General features: G+C 44.2%; 2 protein-coding genes across 4 annotated transcripts in view; one reads left to right on the plus strand and one right to left on the minus strand.

Moving 5' to 3' along the window:
• The window catches only part of NDUFS5 (NADH:ubiquinone oxidoreductase subunit S5), a 187902-nt gene extending 186378 nt beyond the window's left edge, over positions 1-1524 (plus strand). For all 3 annotated transcript variants that reach the window (XM_060258472.1, XM_060258471.1, XM_060258469.1), the window contains exon 3: positions 1225-1524. In XM_060258472.1, the coding sequence (XP_060114455.1) occupies positions 1225-1329 (105 nt within the window). In that variant the 3' untranslated portion in view covers positions 1330-1524. The remainder of the gene's footprint in view (positions 1-1224) is intronic.
• The window catches only part of AK2 (adenylate kinase 2), a 436257-nt gene that overhangs the window by 57638 nt on the left and 361320 nt on the right, over positions 1-17299 (minus strand). The window lies entirely within an intron of this gene.

The following is a 17299-nucleotide window of genomic DNA, read 5'->3' on the forward strand; positions in this document are numbered from 1 at the left end:
GAAAACTAAACAGAAAAGGACATATGTGGAGACCAGTGTTCCCTGTAAGCTGAGATAGTGTGAGCTAGCTTACAGTTTTTTAAGTAAGTAAAGTAAAGTAAATTTTATTTTTGTATCCCGCCCTCCCCCGCCAAAGGCAGGCTCAGGGCGGCTCACAGACATGGGACAACCATGATTTGAATAAAATACAATCAAGACAAAACAGATTAAGATACAAGATTTTAGGCTCCAGCTCACACATTTTTGTCTTCACACAGGAAAAATGGCCCCAGAGCAAACTAATTTATACAGTAGCTCACACCTTTAATGCCAGTAGCTCATAAAGTAGAATTTTTGCTTGCAAGACTCCACACCTTAGAGGGTGTATTGGTGGAGACATTATTTGTTCATGTTTAGTGAAGACAGAGGTAAATTGATAACCCCGTTGTTAAAGGAGTTTATGAGCAATGATCAGTGTTTTTCCTTTCTACTGCAGGATAGGGATCCAAATGCTATTAATTCATCCTATCTTTTAGTAATCATGCATAAAATGAAAATAAATTTCTATAATTACAGCAGATTCAGAAGACTGTGGGCAATGAAGCCATCCCATTGAAGGAAGAAAAGGAGGACAGTGAGGCTCCTTGATCTTTGAGTAATTGGGTGTGAGAGGGGATTTTGGCAGGTGTATTTTTATCATGCACTGGGGAGAAAAAACTGCATTTGTTGGAATTCCTCCTCCTATGCAACAGTCTAAAGGGCACAGAACAGAGGGCTGCGCTCCCTGTTGGCTTGGAGTTAGGGATTTTTGTTCTACCAGTGCTGTCTGGATGAGAGAGCCAAGAAAGGATCTTGCTCCTGTTCTGTTGCTATCCAACTCTGGTTCCTTGTACACCGCTGTCTGTTGCTGTTTGGAATAAACTGCATTTCTTGGAATTCCTCCTCCTATGCAACAGTCAAAAGGGCACTCCCGTCTTCCGTTGTCTCCTTCTGCACAGAAACAGACCCCCTGATGATTCTCCCCTTTTAAGAAGGGAGGGGTGCTACTTGTATAGATCTGTGGTACAATCCACAGGAGGACCCTGAAGACCAGGAGGTGGTGAGAGTGTGCAGAGGGTTATTAAAATGAAGCCATGTCATGGGCAGGAATGTGTCTAATGTCTGTTTTAAACAAAAATCTTGCCTGTTCTGCTCAGATGGTATTTGAATTCTCCTGCCACTGTTTTAATTTCTTTCTCCTGGCAGATCCAACGCATGATAGCCATTATAAACCAGAGAAAGAAGCTGATGAAGGAAGGGAAATACACCCCACCTGCCCATCACACGGGGAAACTGGACACCGACCCTTGAACATTGGCTGCAGACCCTCGAGATAGTGGAACAGAGGGCTGCACTCCCTGTGGAGTTAGGGATTTTTGTTCTACCAGTGCTGTCTGAATGAGAGAGCCAAGAAAGGCTCTTGCTCCTGTTCTGTTGCTATCCAACTCTGGTTCCTTGTACACCGCTGTCTGTTACTGGTTGGAATAAAAAAAATATTTCCTGGTTCTCAAGTTTTGCTTGCTGTGAAACACCCCCCCTCCCCCCCACCACAACAGCCAGGCAAATTATCAGTTTTCCAGGCAAGAATGGAGTAAGCAAGAGCACCAAAATGTAAGCTGTTGAATGGAGCTTGCAGAGGCTGCTCCGCGCTATCTTTTCATCTGAGACCATCTGCCATTGGCTTCTGCCTCTCTGGCTCCCCTCCCTTTTTTCTCCAGCAATGCTCTCTGCAGCTGCCTTCCTGCTTTTACCTATCACATCTTCTTGGGAGGGAAGCAGATTTGAGGGTTTTCTTAAGGACATGATGGGTGAGGAGGAGCAGCTGAATGAAGTATTCTCTTGCATAAAGCCCCATTGAAATAGATAGGAGCTGCAGCCACTGTTGATGCTATTTGCGTTTTCTGTCTTGGGCTGGCCCATCCTAGTTACACTTGCTGTTCCTTCTGTCACTTAGCCTGAGTCATCCTTGCTCCTTCTGCCAGTTTGGTGTAGTGGTTAAATGCATGGACTCTTATCTGGGAGAACCAGGTTTGATTCCCCACTCCTCCACTTGCACCTGCTGGAATGGCCACGGGTCAGCCATAGCTTTCACAGAGCTGTCCTTGATAGGGCAGCTTCTGTGAGAGCTCTCTCAGCTTCACCTACCTCACAGGGTGTTTATTGTGGGGGAGGAAGGTAAAGGAGATTGTGAGCCGCTCTGAGATTCAGAGTGAAGGGTGGAATATAAATCCAGTTTCTTCTCCTCCTCCTCCACTTCCTGTTCTTCATTGTCTGTTTGTGGCCCATTCATCTACACACACACAAAGCTGCCTTAAACAGAATCAAACCATTGGTCCATCGAGGTCAGTATTGTCTCCTCTGACCAGCAGTGGCTCTCCAGGGTCTCAGGTGAAGGTCTTTCACATTACTTCCTGCTAGGTCTTTTGACTGGAGAAACCAGGGATTGAACCTGAGATCTTCTGCATACAAAACAGAAGCTCTTTGCAAACCCAGTGTCATCAGATCTCAAAAGCTAAGCCAGGCCAACTCTGTAAGGACTTGGACGGGAAACCTTGGAATACCAGCAGTCAGGAGGCAGGGACAGGCTTTATTCAGCAACCTCTCTGAATATACCGAAGCCCCCAGTAGAGGTCAGTCACCAGAGGTCGCCATGACTTCCACATGCACACACACACACAAAACAAAACAGAGGCTCTTCCACTGATCCTCAGCCAGTGCCCACTTTTCTCCTTTGTAAATGCTGGCTGCAGGGTGTTCTTTTTCATAGATCTAGGAAGTGCTGCTGTTCATTGAGGGTTCTCTAGCCTGAACAGTTCCCAGAGAGCAATCAACAAAGCAAAATGCAGGTGGTCTGCCTATGTGGGAGCTCTGTCAGCATGCCTGGTATATGCTGTAATTGTGGGTTCTGTGTTTTGAAACAACGAAAGCTCATGTTACTGGCATGGAGTCTATTTGACAGAATGGATCAAAGGCACCTGAAAATATGGTTGGGAGAAGAGGGAAAGTGACGGTTCAGAGAAAAGGTTGAACAACTTGGCCCAAAGGCTACAATTGCCAGGTGTCATTTGGGCAGGGCTGCATCTGCAGAACTGCAAAACGTGGAATTGAAAGCAATTTTTTAAGTGTCTAGTCGTCATGTTTGTGAAAATGCTCAGAAATACAGCTGTTCTGGGCAGGGAGTCTGAATTTGCAGAGCGCCCAAATTTTGTAGTTTTTTGTTTCCATCTACGCACATCCAAGCTAGCTTTGCTGATACCCCTTTCTGGGAGCAGGTACTTCACCCAGTGATGGATGTGCAGTTGCAGATTGTCATTGCTGAGGTGGGCCAGGTTACCTCAGATGACTACTGATGACCATTGCAGGGAAAAACCATGTGACCCTGTTGATTCTTCTTAACCTTTCCATGATGTTGGTTGTTTCCACACTGGGTGTTTTGGTCTGATTTTGATGACTCTAGGAAGTGGTGTTCTCCCCATTACTTCCACCAACATTGTGGTGCTCTCAGGCACCTTCTGGCTTTCCCTCCACTTTCTCATGACCTCTCTTCAACCTTCTTTACCGCACTCTTTCCAGCTTCCCTATGGATGGGGAAGTGCAGATCTTTCCTGGTCCCGCTGACATCAGTGTTATTTTCCCTGGCCTGGTTCTCCCGCAATGGTCATTTCTTCATGGAGGACTTTTTGGGGAGGAGTTTACAAATAAAGATACCATAACAATGATCCTTCTATCAGATCTTCTGAATTCCCAGCTTGTTTTAAAGTAAGTCTCCTGAGCTTTTTGTTGTGAAGATATCTAAAACAGAGGGTTTAGATATCTCATATCCCAGCTCTATCTACTAATGGACGGCCGGCCCGGCTCCGCCCCGGGGAACCTGGATCCGGCCTTACAGGCTGTAGCGATGTGGCTCAGATTGAGCGGGCTGAAGCTGAACCCAGCAAAGTTTGCGTGAGTCGCGGCGCCCTAGGAGGGGAAATAGCTCTCCCACCCTTTGACGGCGCACCATTGAAACCAGCACGCCAGGTAAAGAGTTTGGGTGTTTTACTGGAGCCTTCGTTATCAATGGAGGCCCAGATAGCAGCCACTGCTAAGTCAGCACTCTTCCATCTGAAGCGGGCAAGGCAGTTGGCCCCCTTCCTGGAGCGTCGCGACCTCGCAACAGTGATCCGTGCAACAGTCACCTCAAGATTGGACTACTGTAATGCCCTCTACTTGGGGCTACCTTTGTGCCGGACTCGAAAGTTGCAGCTGGTGCAGAACGCGTCGGCCAGGCTATTGTTGGGGCTCCCGAAATGGGAGCACATACGACCGGGGCTGCGCGGACTGCACTGGCTGCCAATTACATACCGAGTCCAGTACAAAGTGTTGGTCATTACCTTTAAAGCCTTATATGGCCGAGGACCAGCCTACCTAAGGGACCGTCTCTCCCCATATGAACCCCAGAGGGCACTGAGGTCAGTGGGAAAAAATAAAATGGCGATCCCTGGGCCGAGAGAGGTCAAGCTCCAAAACACTAGAGCTCGGGCCTTTTCAGCTGCGGCCCCTGCACTGTGGAATCAGCTCCCGGAGGAAGTGTGGGCCCTGCGGAACCTTGACCAGTTCCGCAGGGCCTGCAAGACCGTCCTTTTCAAACAAGCGTATATCGACATCGACTGCTGAATTGCTGTGAATAAAGGATCCGCTGTCTGCATTACTATCGAACTATTTAAACTGGCAGAATCAGCGTCATAGAACCAACTACTACTACTGCCAGATAAATTTAAAAATTTAAATTAACTTAAATTATGTATTTTAAATCTACTAACTGGTTTTTATGTTTAATTTTTAATTGTTAAATTTAAAGTTTTTATCTATTAATGTAAATGTATAAAATGCTGTTAGCCGCCCTGAGCTGCCTAGGCGGGGAGGGCGGGATACAAATAAAATCTACTACTACTACATTTTAATTTTTGAAAGAAAACAAAAAGCTGTTCTCTCAGGTTTGTGAGAAAATTCCCTCTGTCACTGACAAAAAATAAGAAAAAAAGCCAGCTCAGGTTTTGCAAGAGCACACTAATCTGGTGGCCATTTCAGGGGCCATTATAGAAACAAACAAGTTAGGGCAGTGGTCCGCAACCTTTTTGGCCCTAGGGACCAGCCCCAGGGTTGGCAGGGTGAGGGCACCCAATTCAGCCTCCCCCCACCCCCCCATTTTCCTCCCTTGTTTCCTCTTCCCTCCTTCCCCCCACCCCGCACAGCCTCGCCGCCTCTTAAAGGTGCAACTTGACTCCTACTGCTTCAGACCAACCCGGCTGCCCACTTGGATCTATCCTCCCCCCACCACCATTTTCCTCCTCCCTTCTTCACCCCCCCTGCCCAGCCTCACCGCCTCCCCCTCCATTTTCACCATTTTAAGGCCAGGGAAGGGGCCATGAAGCTCCTCTCAGGCTGACCTCCTGCTAATCAGCTGATTGGGGGGGGGGTTGACCTTGGAAGAGCTTCATGGCCCCCTCCCTGATCTTAAAATGTTGAAAACGGGTGAGGAGGAGGTATCGCGGGGGGGGGGGGGCTACAAGGCTGTGCGGCCCATTGCAAACAGGTCGCAGCCCAGTACTGGTCCCGGGCCCAGGGGTTGGGGACCCCTGAGTTAGGGGACTTGCTATACAACATTGTAATGATATCTCAGTTACCAATTAACACTTCACCCAAAATCCTCCATTGGGATGGGTGATGGGAATGGCCACTGTGGGACAACGGGTGGGAAAACCTACCATGTGGAAATCTAATTGCTTGAAGATTGTTGCCATGTGAAAGTCATTCAGTATGATCAGCCACGGTATCCTGGGGGAGGGGGGGTGGAAGAGATGGTTATTGGAGCCCCATGCACTGATGGCTCTGTTCCCATCTGACCAGTTAATTCTAGAAGGGGCAGCAGTATCAGGGTGCTGGTGTCATGCCTGCCCCTGACCCAGCCCCTGCTAGCTCAGAGCAGGCGCCTTTAACAGCCCTGGACGTAAGTCCCGAAGAAGCAAGCCTGCAGCAGGAGCCACCTGGAACTGATCAGGCCACGCCGGGCCCCAGCTCATCCCCTCCGGAATCACCGCCACCTGTTAGCCGGCTCCGTGAGAGGAGACTGCAGGAGATACAAAGCAGAAGAAGTGAGGCACGCATGCGGGGGAGAAGAGATCTAAGCCCGGCATACTAATGAGTTAACAAGCCAGCACAGTATATCTGTAATCCTGGCCCTAGGGCAAACTGTGCTGGCAACGAACGATCCTACTGGGACGTGACCACGCTCTGCACCCTCTCGCTTGCTGAGAGACTCCGTGTACTCCTGACCCGGCTTGAACCTTGGACTTGGAACTCTGACCCTGCTTTGTGGACTGGCTTAGGTACTCTGACTGTATTCGGCTTGGCTTTCTCTGGCTTTCAACTCCCTGCATTCCTGTGACTACGCTTTCTGTTTCATCCTTCAGCCGGACTGATTTATGGTGTGACTAATTGGACTGTTTACGATAACCCCCGTGCTACTCCTCAGCCGGCTGCAAGTTCTGGCCAGCTGCTCGTTCCTTGCTTGAGACTCGAGCCGTGACAGCTGGGATCCTTGATATTTGGGCTGTGGGGGCCCTGCATCTTATCTAAATCTTTATGAAACTGCTGGGATATCATCAGATGGATATTTGGAGTGAAGGGTTTGCAGATGACACCCAGATCTCTGTTCTCTGTTGCAGCTGCCTCAGGTGAGGTGGGTGTTTTGAATATGTAGTTAGATATAGCAGGTGGGTTGAACGAAGTTCCACAGCCTGAAGAGCTGTCCTGATAAGATGAAAGTGCTGGTAGTTAGCCAAGGGTTGAAACATTGTCCTTAAAATGCGGGGTTGCAGAACCCTGGAAGCAGCAACTTTACAGCCTGTGGATATTATTTATTTAATTAATTCAATTTTTTACCCGCCCTTCCCATAGAACAGGCTTAGGGCGGGTTACATCATAAAAACAGTCAACAGTAAAAACAATAAAAGACCAGTTTAATACAGGATACTGTATTAACCACCTTTGGTTAACTCACCAGCTATGCACTTCCTGAAGAAGCAAGATCTAGCCAAAGTTATTCCTGCTCTCATCACATTGACATTAGACTACTGCAGTGCACTTTACACGGGGCTGTCTTTGAAGACTATTCAGAAGCATCAAGTGGTCCAGAATGTGTAGGTGAGTATGCTGACTGGGGTAGGTTATTGGGAGAAGGCCTTGCCGCTTCGGTGGGAAGGGCGGGATATAAACTGAAATAAACTGAAACTGAAACAGTTCTGAAGAACTTCATTCACTTTGGTTTGATTCCAAATACAACTTAAATACTGGTTCTTCTTTATAATCCACTATGTGGACTTGTATCAGAGTACCTAGAGGACTTTCTGGATTCTAAGGTCTCCAAGGGGGTTCTGCTCTGTGTGTTCACATCTGCTGAACAAACGAGAGCGGCTATCAGGGATGGCCTTCTTGGTTGTAATGTCCATTGGTAAAGTTTCATATATCTATTTGCTAGCCTGCCAATCTTGAATATTAGGTGCTAGGGTATTTCCCCAGGCAACTTATGAGAGAGTGTTGGAGGTTCTTTGATTTCTGAATGTGTCACTCTGCTTTTAAATTGCTGCTGATTGCTCTACTGATCTTTTGCTTTGTCAGGCTTACTGTTTTAATTGCTTTATAATTTTTCTCATCCTCTCTCTCTTTATTACACTGCTTCAGGCACTTTTCTGCTGAGAGATGCATAAAATGGCCTATAGAAATTTAAATTTAGTTCAAAGACGTCCTGGACAGAACGGTGCACTTTACCAGCTTCACCTTCACCATGTATTGGCAGCTGCATCCTAGAAGCTGAACAGCTAGGGTTACCAGCCTCCAGGTGGGATCTGGAAATCTCCTGCTTTTACAGCTGATCTCCAGCTGACAAAAACCAGCTCCCCTGGAGAAAATGGATGCTCTGCAGAGTGAACTCTATGACATTGTACCATGCTGAGGCCCCTCCCCAAACTCCACAGTCTCCTGGATCTGCCCCAAAAGTCTCCAGGTATTTTCCCACATAACCTGGCAACCCTAAGAATAGCAGTATTTGGTGAAAAGGGAATCCATGTCTTCTAGCTGCTGAATAATGTTGGCTTGTAAACCTTAGACTTACATGTGTCTTTAAGTATATTAAGTCTTTTTTTTAATTTTGAGAGACTGTAGTGGGTGCTACCAGAAAATGGCTGCTACAGTGAGTCCAATCACAAAATGGCTGCCATGAGTGTGTTTCCATTGCAAAATCGACTTACAGTAGGAAGCAACACTTTCCCTCTCTTCCTCCTTTTCAATAGGGCCAAACATGCCACACTCCAGTGGAGGAGTCCTATCACGGTCTTCTGCATTTTGTGCATCTCTCTGGAAACCTCTGCCAATAACTGAATCCCCTGACTTCCAGCAGTGTTGCCTATAAGTCTAAAGAAGAGACAAAGCAGTGATCTGGTAGCTCCCCCTTCTGTACTGAAATCTGCAATGCCTGATGGGCTGGAGAACTTCAGCTGTGTGGCAGGACACCTGACCAGACTGCATTGTGCTGATTTAAATGTGCAGAGTTCCAGGCTGGAATCTAATTCTCTGCTGGCCTCTATCTACTAGCTCAGAACTGTCAGCTCTATTTTGCCAGGCAGTAAGGAAGTTTTGCTTTCAAGCCATATCTGTCACCTCAGGTGAGCCACAGAATTTCCTGCCTGTTCCAGGCGTACATTTGAGACTGGCAAGCAGCAGGTTGCAGGTGAAAAGAACAGACCTTCATATGGTGGGTTAGTTTGGGTGGAATATAAAACCATGGCTTATTTTAGCCATAATTGGTTTGTGACCCCAGGATTTAGCTCTCAGACTATCATGGAATCATACAACCAAGTCAGAATCATGGAAGTTGAACAAATCCAGTAAAAAGGCTGTGAATAATAACTAATTTAAATTTCAACAATTTATAATACCATAAGATAGTTAATTAGAATCACATCCAAACACAAATACAAAATCTCATATCAGAAAATGGAAAATGTTTTTTAAAAGTTCATAAAGTGCATCACTCTTTTCTCTTCCAAGGTAAACAGGTCTTCCTACCTGCTCCTGTGAATGTCTTGAAAGTGCATGTACAGTTTCAAATGCTAAATAAAGATCCTTAAAAGTTCCATACAGTGTCATGTGATGTGTCTCATCAGTCTCATTCATCAATTTTTCATTCCAATGATGGTATGAACCCGGAGCTATAAGCCTTTGATGGTATTGTTGACTTAATATCCGTTTCTCCTTATGTCTTTGACAAAGAGGCACAATCCAAAGTCCATCTTACTCCAATCAGGATGGCTCAGTTTCAAGCACCAAAGGCGGATAACATCTCTCCAAGGGCTTAACTACCTGTTATCTTTTCCCCTCAGTACTGTACAATTGAACTTGTACTGAAAGTCCTGTGCTGGAAGCTTAGTCTTTGTCTGATTCAAATCAGGATAGCTGTATACAGGAACAGAAGGCTTCAACTTTTCTCCCAATGTTGGTTTTCAGGGATTAGCTATGATAGTAGCAGTAGTTCTTTTTAAGGCATGCCTTGGGAGCACAGATGGGGCAAGAGCCATGTCTGGAAATGACAGTCCTGGTTTCTAACAGTTATGGATTTCACCTCCACTCTCTGATGAATCTGAGGACTTTTGACTTTTCAGGGCTTCTACCATGGAAATCTTGTTGGTGTTCCTGGACTCAAATCTTCCTTATTGCCACCCTGTGGCACACCAGTTCTTCTAGAGGGTCAGCTGCAGTTCTTCTGGAGGGTCAGCAGCAGGGCAGAGAGTCCAAGGACTTCTCCTGATAAGAACACCAGAAAAGCCCTACTATATCAGACCAGTGGTCCACCTAGTCCAGCATCTTGTTAGCTTGGTGCAGTGGTTAAGAGTGGTGGACTCTAATCTGGAGTAGATGGTTCCAGAGTAAAGGGAATGTCCAAAACAGAGCCCAGTTGTGAATCCTACCTGATGCTTATGCACTGAGGAGTCCACTGGAGCACCATGCTGAAGTAGCTCTCTCTGCTGTATTCCTCCTCCCCCCAAGACTACTCAGATGATGACATCTCAGCATTAATACCATCAATTGAGGCCAACGCATGCAGAAAAACCCTAACTCCAGGAACCCTAATGCTGAGTTCTCCTTATGGTCCAGTTTTATAATTGGGTGAAGGAAATTTTTGTTGATGGCAAGGATTTTGAAGGCAGTGGAAGCAACAATCACAAGGTGGCTGCTTAGTGCCATTTATGACACATTGAGCATCAGCTTGTGAAAGATAATGGCAAGCCTTTTTCTGGACTGGAATCACATGCCACATGACATCACTATGATGCAAAATGGGGTTCATCTCCTTAACAAAGTGCTAGAAGTCACTGCACCTCATCGGGCCCATTAGGCTCAGTAGTCTTCTACTGGCAGCTGTGCCATGTTCAAAAAAGTTTGCAGAGCTCTTGAGATGCATGGTGCCAGCCATCGCTGTTGCATAGGTGACTGTGCCTTCAGTACTGCCCATTCCTCCTGCAATGCTGTTCTGTCCATGCACCCCAGTGTGTGATCCAGGCCAACATAACTTCTTGCTATCTCCTTCCAACAGTTTGGGCAACCTTGGTGTCACTGTTCTTTCCTCCAGCTATTGCTGTATGACTTGGGAGCAATGAACCAGCAGCTAGACCTTCCATATAAGGAAGTGGCAAGTTTGGGGACTTGTCCCATAGTGAGCTTATGAGAAGTGACCATGAGTGGGGAGGTCTATCCAAATGTCTATTGTCCTAGCCCCTCTGCAGATATGAAATTGCAACTTTTGCTGATCCAGGACTCCTACTCTGCCTTCCCATTGCAGCTCCACTAATGCAATTCCTGCCTCTCCTCTGCCGAATACCTTGTGGCTATCTCCTTCCATTGTTATCCCCTACAATTTGGGAGCTGAGCTTTCTTCATTTGTCCTACTCCTCCCCCCAACTCCACTGATAGGTGTGTCCCCCCCCCCCCCCCATCTGAGAACTTTTGATGTGGATTGCAAAGAATGGTGTCAGCACTCCCTGCAAAACCCCATTTCAGGTGCTGAAAAGAACTGGGAGCTAGGGGTTGCTCCTACACAAAGGAGCTACTTTTTGCTTGATGTGAAGGAACTTCTCCTCCTCCCTCCCACATGCAGCAACTTGGCATCTGAATAATAAGAGGGCGATTGCAGAAGCACAATGCTTTTCGATCCATTCCTCTGGTGGTACCCTGTGGATTTCTTTGGCTTGGAGCATGTGTGTTCCCCCAGTTTTGTGCTTACTTGACTGAGAGGGGTGCTCTCAGGAAAGAGACCCTCTTGGCATCTTTTGCCCAAAGGAGTGTGGGTGAAAAGGTTGGGCATAATCTAAGCATCTGACAAAACCTTATAGAACACTACATTTGTCGGGACAGTGCTTAAATTTTAAACAGAACAGTCTTGAATCTAAGAACCACTCTTTCTCGCATTTACTTTTGCATTCTCTTTTTTTTAATTAAACTTTTATAAAGGTATATAACAAGTGCAGTCAAATATTCACAGAGAGTAAAGATATGTGAGACATTTTAATGAAGGCACCCAAAACATTATTGTATGGAAACTGAAAAAGAACTTCTGAAATTTAATGTACTTAATTCCACAACAAGAAGCAGGTGTTAGTATAGCTTTAACAAACCTATTCCTTGGGAAATTCAGCCATTGGAGCATGAAAATGCCCAAGATTGAAAACAGAGAACTGTAGTCAGAATTTTCAATTGCCTTGCTTCATTAATGTGCTAATGCTGCACTAATCAGAAACCAGATTGGGTTCTGCTTCTGACCCACTTTGAACAATTTGGCTGGATGTTTTGGAGGTGCTTATTATCCTGGGTATCTGGGCTGTCAACTCCGTTTTGGGAAATTTCTGGAAAGGGGTGTGATTGGAGAGGGGAGGGACCTCAAAGAGGGACCTCAAAGTGGTACAATGCCATAAAGTTCACTCTTCAAAGCAGCCATTTTCTCCAAGGGAACTGATTTCTGTAGTCTGGAGATCAATTGTAATTCTGAGAGATCTCCAGGAACCACTTGGAGGTTGGCAACCCTAGATGAAGTTGAGGGCTTGCTGCACAGGGCCTTTGTCTGTGGCTCATAGTACATGAGCTGCCTCAAAAGCAGTCTTTGATTTATGTGCTGCTTTCCCATCTATTTTCTACCCCATTTTTCTCCCCTGTGGTGACCCCAAAGCAGTTTACACCATTCTCCTCCCCTCCATTTTATCTTCACATCAACCCAGAGAGGTGGATTAGGCCTAGTGACTGGCCCAAGGTCACCCAGCAAGCTCCCATGACATGAAAGGAGATTTGAACCTGATTCTTCCAGATACTAGACCAAGAGTATCCGAGAGCTACTGTTTGCTGATGATGTTGCACTTGTCTCCCACTCTGTATCAGCTCTGCAGCATATGATGTCCTGCTTTGCAGAGGCTGCCAAGCTATTCGGCCTAGAAGTTAGTCTGAAGAAGACAGAAGTGGGGCGTGGCGTCGCACGCATAGGGAATGGACGCCTGAAAACAGAGCTCCTTACTTACCCCTGCCAAATCCACTTAAGCAAGCGCCCAGCGTTGTTGTTTGTTTTCTTTTTTTTCTTTAATTAGTATGGGAACAGTAGATGGTCAAAAATCCAGATCAAAAAGAAATTCAAGGAACTCTGTTAAAGACTATTTTCCCAAAAAGCCTAAGGCTAAGGCCTCAGGAAAAGCAAGCAGCCCTGCAAGCAAGATGGCGTCGGGAGGAGGGGAAAACACAGCAGCAGACCTAGCTTCATTTCGTTCTGAGGTAATGGAGGCTTTTCAAAAACTGGAACAAAATATGACTGACAAAATATCTGCCATGATCCAGCCCCTTACTGCTCAATTGGAGGGTTTCAAAACGTCCTTAGAGAAGGTGGCAGAGACTGCAGATTCTGCTTTTAACATGGCATGTGCTGTGCAGGAGGACACTCAGTATTTTTATAAAAGAGATGAATGGGCCACTGATAAAATTATTGCACTTGAGAACCAACTGAAAATGGGGAATGTTAAAATTCGTGGGCTCCCTGAAAATTCTGCCTCCCCCTCTGATCTAAAAACTCTTATAGCCTCCTGGCTATCGAAGGCATTGGGTTTTTCTGACTCTGATCTCTGTGCCCTGGAGACAGTATATAGAATTGGCCCATTGCGCAGACAGAAAACTTCGTTGCCTAGGGACATTTTAGTCCGTTTCTCTTCTGCCTCAGTTAAATCCAAGTTGCTGCAAAAAGTCCGGGCTATAAATCCTCTTCTGCTAGGAGATTACAACGTCCAAATTCTACAGGATTTGTCTTCTGAAACCTTGCAAAGGCGGAAAAATCTGAAGCCAATTATAGAAATCCTGAACAGGGAAAACATCAGATATCGATGGGTTGCTTCGTACAAGCTGCAAGTTACAGTGCAGGATCAGTCATTTGTAGCTGCAGACCTCGACTCAGGCCTATGCATGCTCCGTGATATGAATCTTCCTGTTCCCACTGGCCTCCTGGAAGCAGCCTCTCATGCTCACTCAATAACTTCAGACACTAGATGGCGTCGTGTGCCTATGAACCGTCCTGATCGGCCTGTTTCTTCTAGAAGCTAAATGCTGGAACTGTTGCTATGCAGAAATCTCCCCCCCCCCTTTTTTTTGTTTTGTTGAGGATTCCTGGCGTCCTTTTCCCCCCTGACATATAAGCTTTGCCTACTGAACTGCTGACTTATAAGCTTTGCCTACGTGGTGCTTATGAAGCAGTGTTTATATATGAAATTGGGGGGTTCCCCCCCTTTTTTCCCCCTTGTTATTTATATTTTTTGAAAGCAATGTTATGAATGTGAGGGAGTTAGTAATTTAAATCAACTCATTAAAGGAAATCTTGGTTGATTGGGTATGCATGATTGGAAGAATGGAGTGACTTGGAATATATGGTTTAAAAAGTAAGTGGAAGTAGGTGTTTGAATGGGGAGGCTGGGTGACGAGAGAGGGTGTGGGAGTAAGTGAGAGAGTGAGAGAGAGTGAGAGGGGGGGTAGTTCTGAGTGAGAAACTTGAATAGTATGATCAGGGCTTTATATCAATATATTTCTTTCTACTGTGAGTTAATGAAGTGTCAGGACCTTTTCCCTTCCTTTGTGAATTCTTGAATGGAAATGAGTGTGTGAGACAGAGGGTTGGTAGGGAATGTATGTGTGTGTCAGTTTGTGCCTTATGCTATTATGAAGGTTTGGAAATTTGTTTCCCTTACTATCACATCTCCCTACATAGGCTTATAAGTGGCTGAAGGATAGTTGGTGGGGAGTGTTTGGGGAGATCAGTATTTAATAGTGTTCATAATTCTGTTTAAAGTTTCATTGTATTTTTATCATAGTGTCTTAAGTCTCACTATAACTTTGTGATCGAGATCTGATGCTGCTACACATGGTTTATTAGTTTGCCTGTACTTATCTTTAATTCACTAATCTGAGTTGATAAAAGGCACAGATTTTATTATATGTAGCTTTCTAGGCATTTTAGCCTTGATTCAATCAGCTTTGTGTGGCCTTTCATTATAAAACTCTCTATACATTCGGCTCTGTTATTCTGTTTATAAATTTTTATTTTGCTGGGTTGATATTGTTAAATATAAGCATTTTTGGCAGAGAGGGAGAATGGAGAACTTCGGGTTTTTTTTAAATAGCTCCATTTGGTAGTTGTTGCTAGTTGTGTGGTGTCTTCAGTAACGAAGACTTCCGCTTCAAATTTAACCTTTTAAGTAAGTAGTTGTTGTTTTCCCAAGTTTGGGTTAACAGAGTTGGAGGGTGAGTTAGTGGCTAGTGTCTGTTAATGCTAGACCACTGGTGTTGGTTATGGTTTTTTGTTTTTGTTATGGGCAGCATAACTGTATTGAATTATTATGGTTTTAGCTGGAAGTTTTTTAAAGCCTTTGATTTGAAATCTCTCCTCATACCTTTGAAATTTGATCTACAGGATTCATCTCAAGCTATCCTGGTGGCACCTGGGTTAAATGCTATAAATTGTAATAATTTTGATAACCTTGGTTATTTCCTCTTTCAATTATGGCAGAGTGCCACTTGAAATTTCTTTCTCTAAACTGTAACGGGCTAAATAATTTAATTAAGAAAAAACGGGTTGCCTCTGCCATCTCTCGTCAGAAACCAGATATAATTTTTTTGCAAGAAACTCACCTTAAGGGTAACCAGCCCAGGGTCTTCCAGTCCAGATTTTTTGCTCATCAATTTCAAGCTTATGGGTCTTCCAAAGCAAGAGGTGTGGCCATCCTAATAGGTAAATCAGTCCAATTCATTTTTGAAAATTCCTCAATTGACCCTAAGGGTCGGTATATTTTTATCAATGGGGTCTTTAATGGTAGCCCTTATACTCTGGCATCGGTGTATGCTCCAAATGATGGGCAAATTGCATTTATTAAAGATACATTGTCACAACTTCAAACCTTTCATACAGGGCCCATTATCTTGGGAGGAGATCTCAACTATGTTGTTAATCCTTCTTTAGATAGATCTCAAAAAAGCCTGCCACCTATATCTGCCAATAAACGGTCTCAATCAAAAGATTTGAATGGCCAAAATGATTTAGCTCAAATTTTTCAATCCTATAATCTGTCAGACATTTGGAGAAGCAGACATCCAAAAGAAAGAGATTATACCTTTTTTTCTTCTCGTCATCAAACTTATTCCAGAATAGATTTTCTTTTAGTTTCAGATTCTATTTCTAATCTTTTTTCTAAAGTAGAAATTGGCCCAATGATTTGGTCTGATCATGCATGGTTGGAAGGGTATATGTCAGGCGTTACTGACAGATCTTTTACTTTTAATTGGAGATTGGATAGTAAACTTCTGTCTATGAAATCGGTTACAGATTCCATTGAAAAAGACATTAAAGAATTTTTTCAATTCAATATGGAGTGTGAAGTACCCCAGCATATAGTTTGGGATTCTTTTAAAGCTGTAATTCGTGGCAGATTTATGGCTATTGCCTCTTCGTATAAAAAAGAAAAAGAAAAAATTAGATCTGATTTGGTTGCCAACATTACCAAATTGGAAGAGAAATTTAAAAAATTTGGTAGCAAAAAAACTTATTCAAAACTTCTTATAGAAAGAAAAAAATTAGAATCTTTTGACGTCTCCAAGATTCAAAAACAAATGGCTTTTATAAAACAAAAATATTGGTTTCGAACTCCTCAGTCTCTTAAACTCCTATCATGGAAGGTTAAAAAGAGAGTATCCTCAATGGCTATTTCTTCCATTCGTTCTAAATCTGGTACCTTGAAACATTCCACTAAGGATATTGTAGGAGTGTTTAAAAAGTACTATTCATCTCTATATTCCTCCCAGCATCCATCATCAGACCTTATTTCATCTTTCTTAGACACTCACTCAGTTATTAAGCCTGTCTCTCCTGAGGTTAAATCCTTTTTGGACAAACCTTTTACTGCACTTGAAATACAGGAGACTATCAAGTCTATGAAATCCAATAAATCTCCAGGCCGAGATGGCTTTATACCAGAATTTTATAATTTTTTTAACATTTTGTTGGCTCCCATCTTGGCAGACGCCTGTAATCAGTTTGTACAGTCTGGTTCTTTCCCTGTTACTTGGTCACAGGCAAAAATCATACTTCTTCCAAAGAAGGACAAAGACTTACTAGACCCTAGTTTATACAGGCCGATATCGCTCCTTAATTGTGATTATAAGATTTTTACAGCAGCTCTGGTGGCTAGGCTTAATACCTTTATAGGGAACTACATTCATCCTGACCAATCGGGCTTTATCCCACAACCGTGAGTTAACGGACAATACTAGAATGGTCCTTGATGTTATTCAATACTGCCGGAAATTTAATATTGAGTCTTCTTTTATCTTGTCTATTGATTTTGAAAAAGCCTTTGACTCCATTGAAGTTCCTTATCTTACAACCTTACTGCAGAAAATGAACTTTGGCCCGAATTTTCTGAAGATAATCCATTCTTTATATAAATCGCCTTCTGCTATTCTTTCTATTAATAATTTGGATTCTGAAGAATTTAATCTTTTCAGAGGGACGAGGCAAGGTTGCCCATTGTCTCCTCTGCTTTTTGCGATCGCAATAGAACCTCTTGCTAATGCTATCCGTGATACCAATATTATCGCTGGTATCCCTATTAGAAAGAAACAAATTAAGGTGTCTTTGTTTGCAGATGACCTAGTGCTTTTTGTTACAAAACCTAAG

The sequence above is a fragment of the Heteronotia binoei genome, chromosome 17, assembly GCF_032191835.1.
Source record: "Heteronotia binoei isolate CCM8104 ecotype False Entrance Well chromosome 17, APGP_CSIRO_Hbin_v1, whole genome shotgun sequence".
NCBI lineage: Eukaryota > Metazoa > Chordata > Lepidosauria > Squamata > Gekkonidae > Heteronotia > Heteronotia binoei.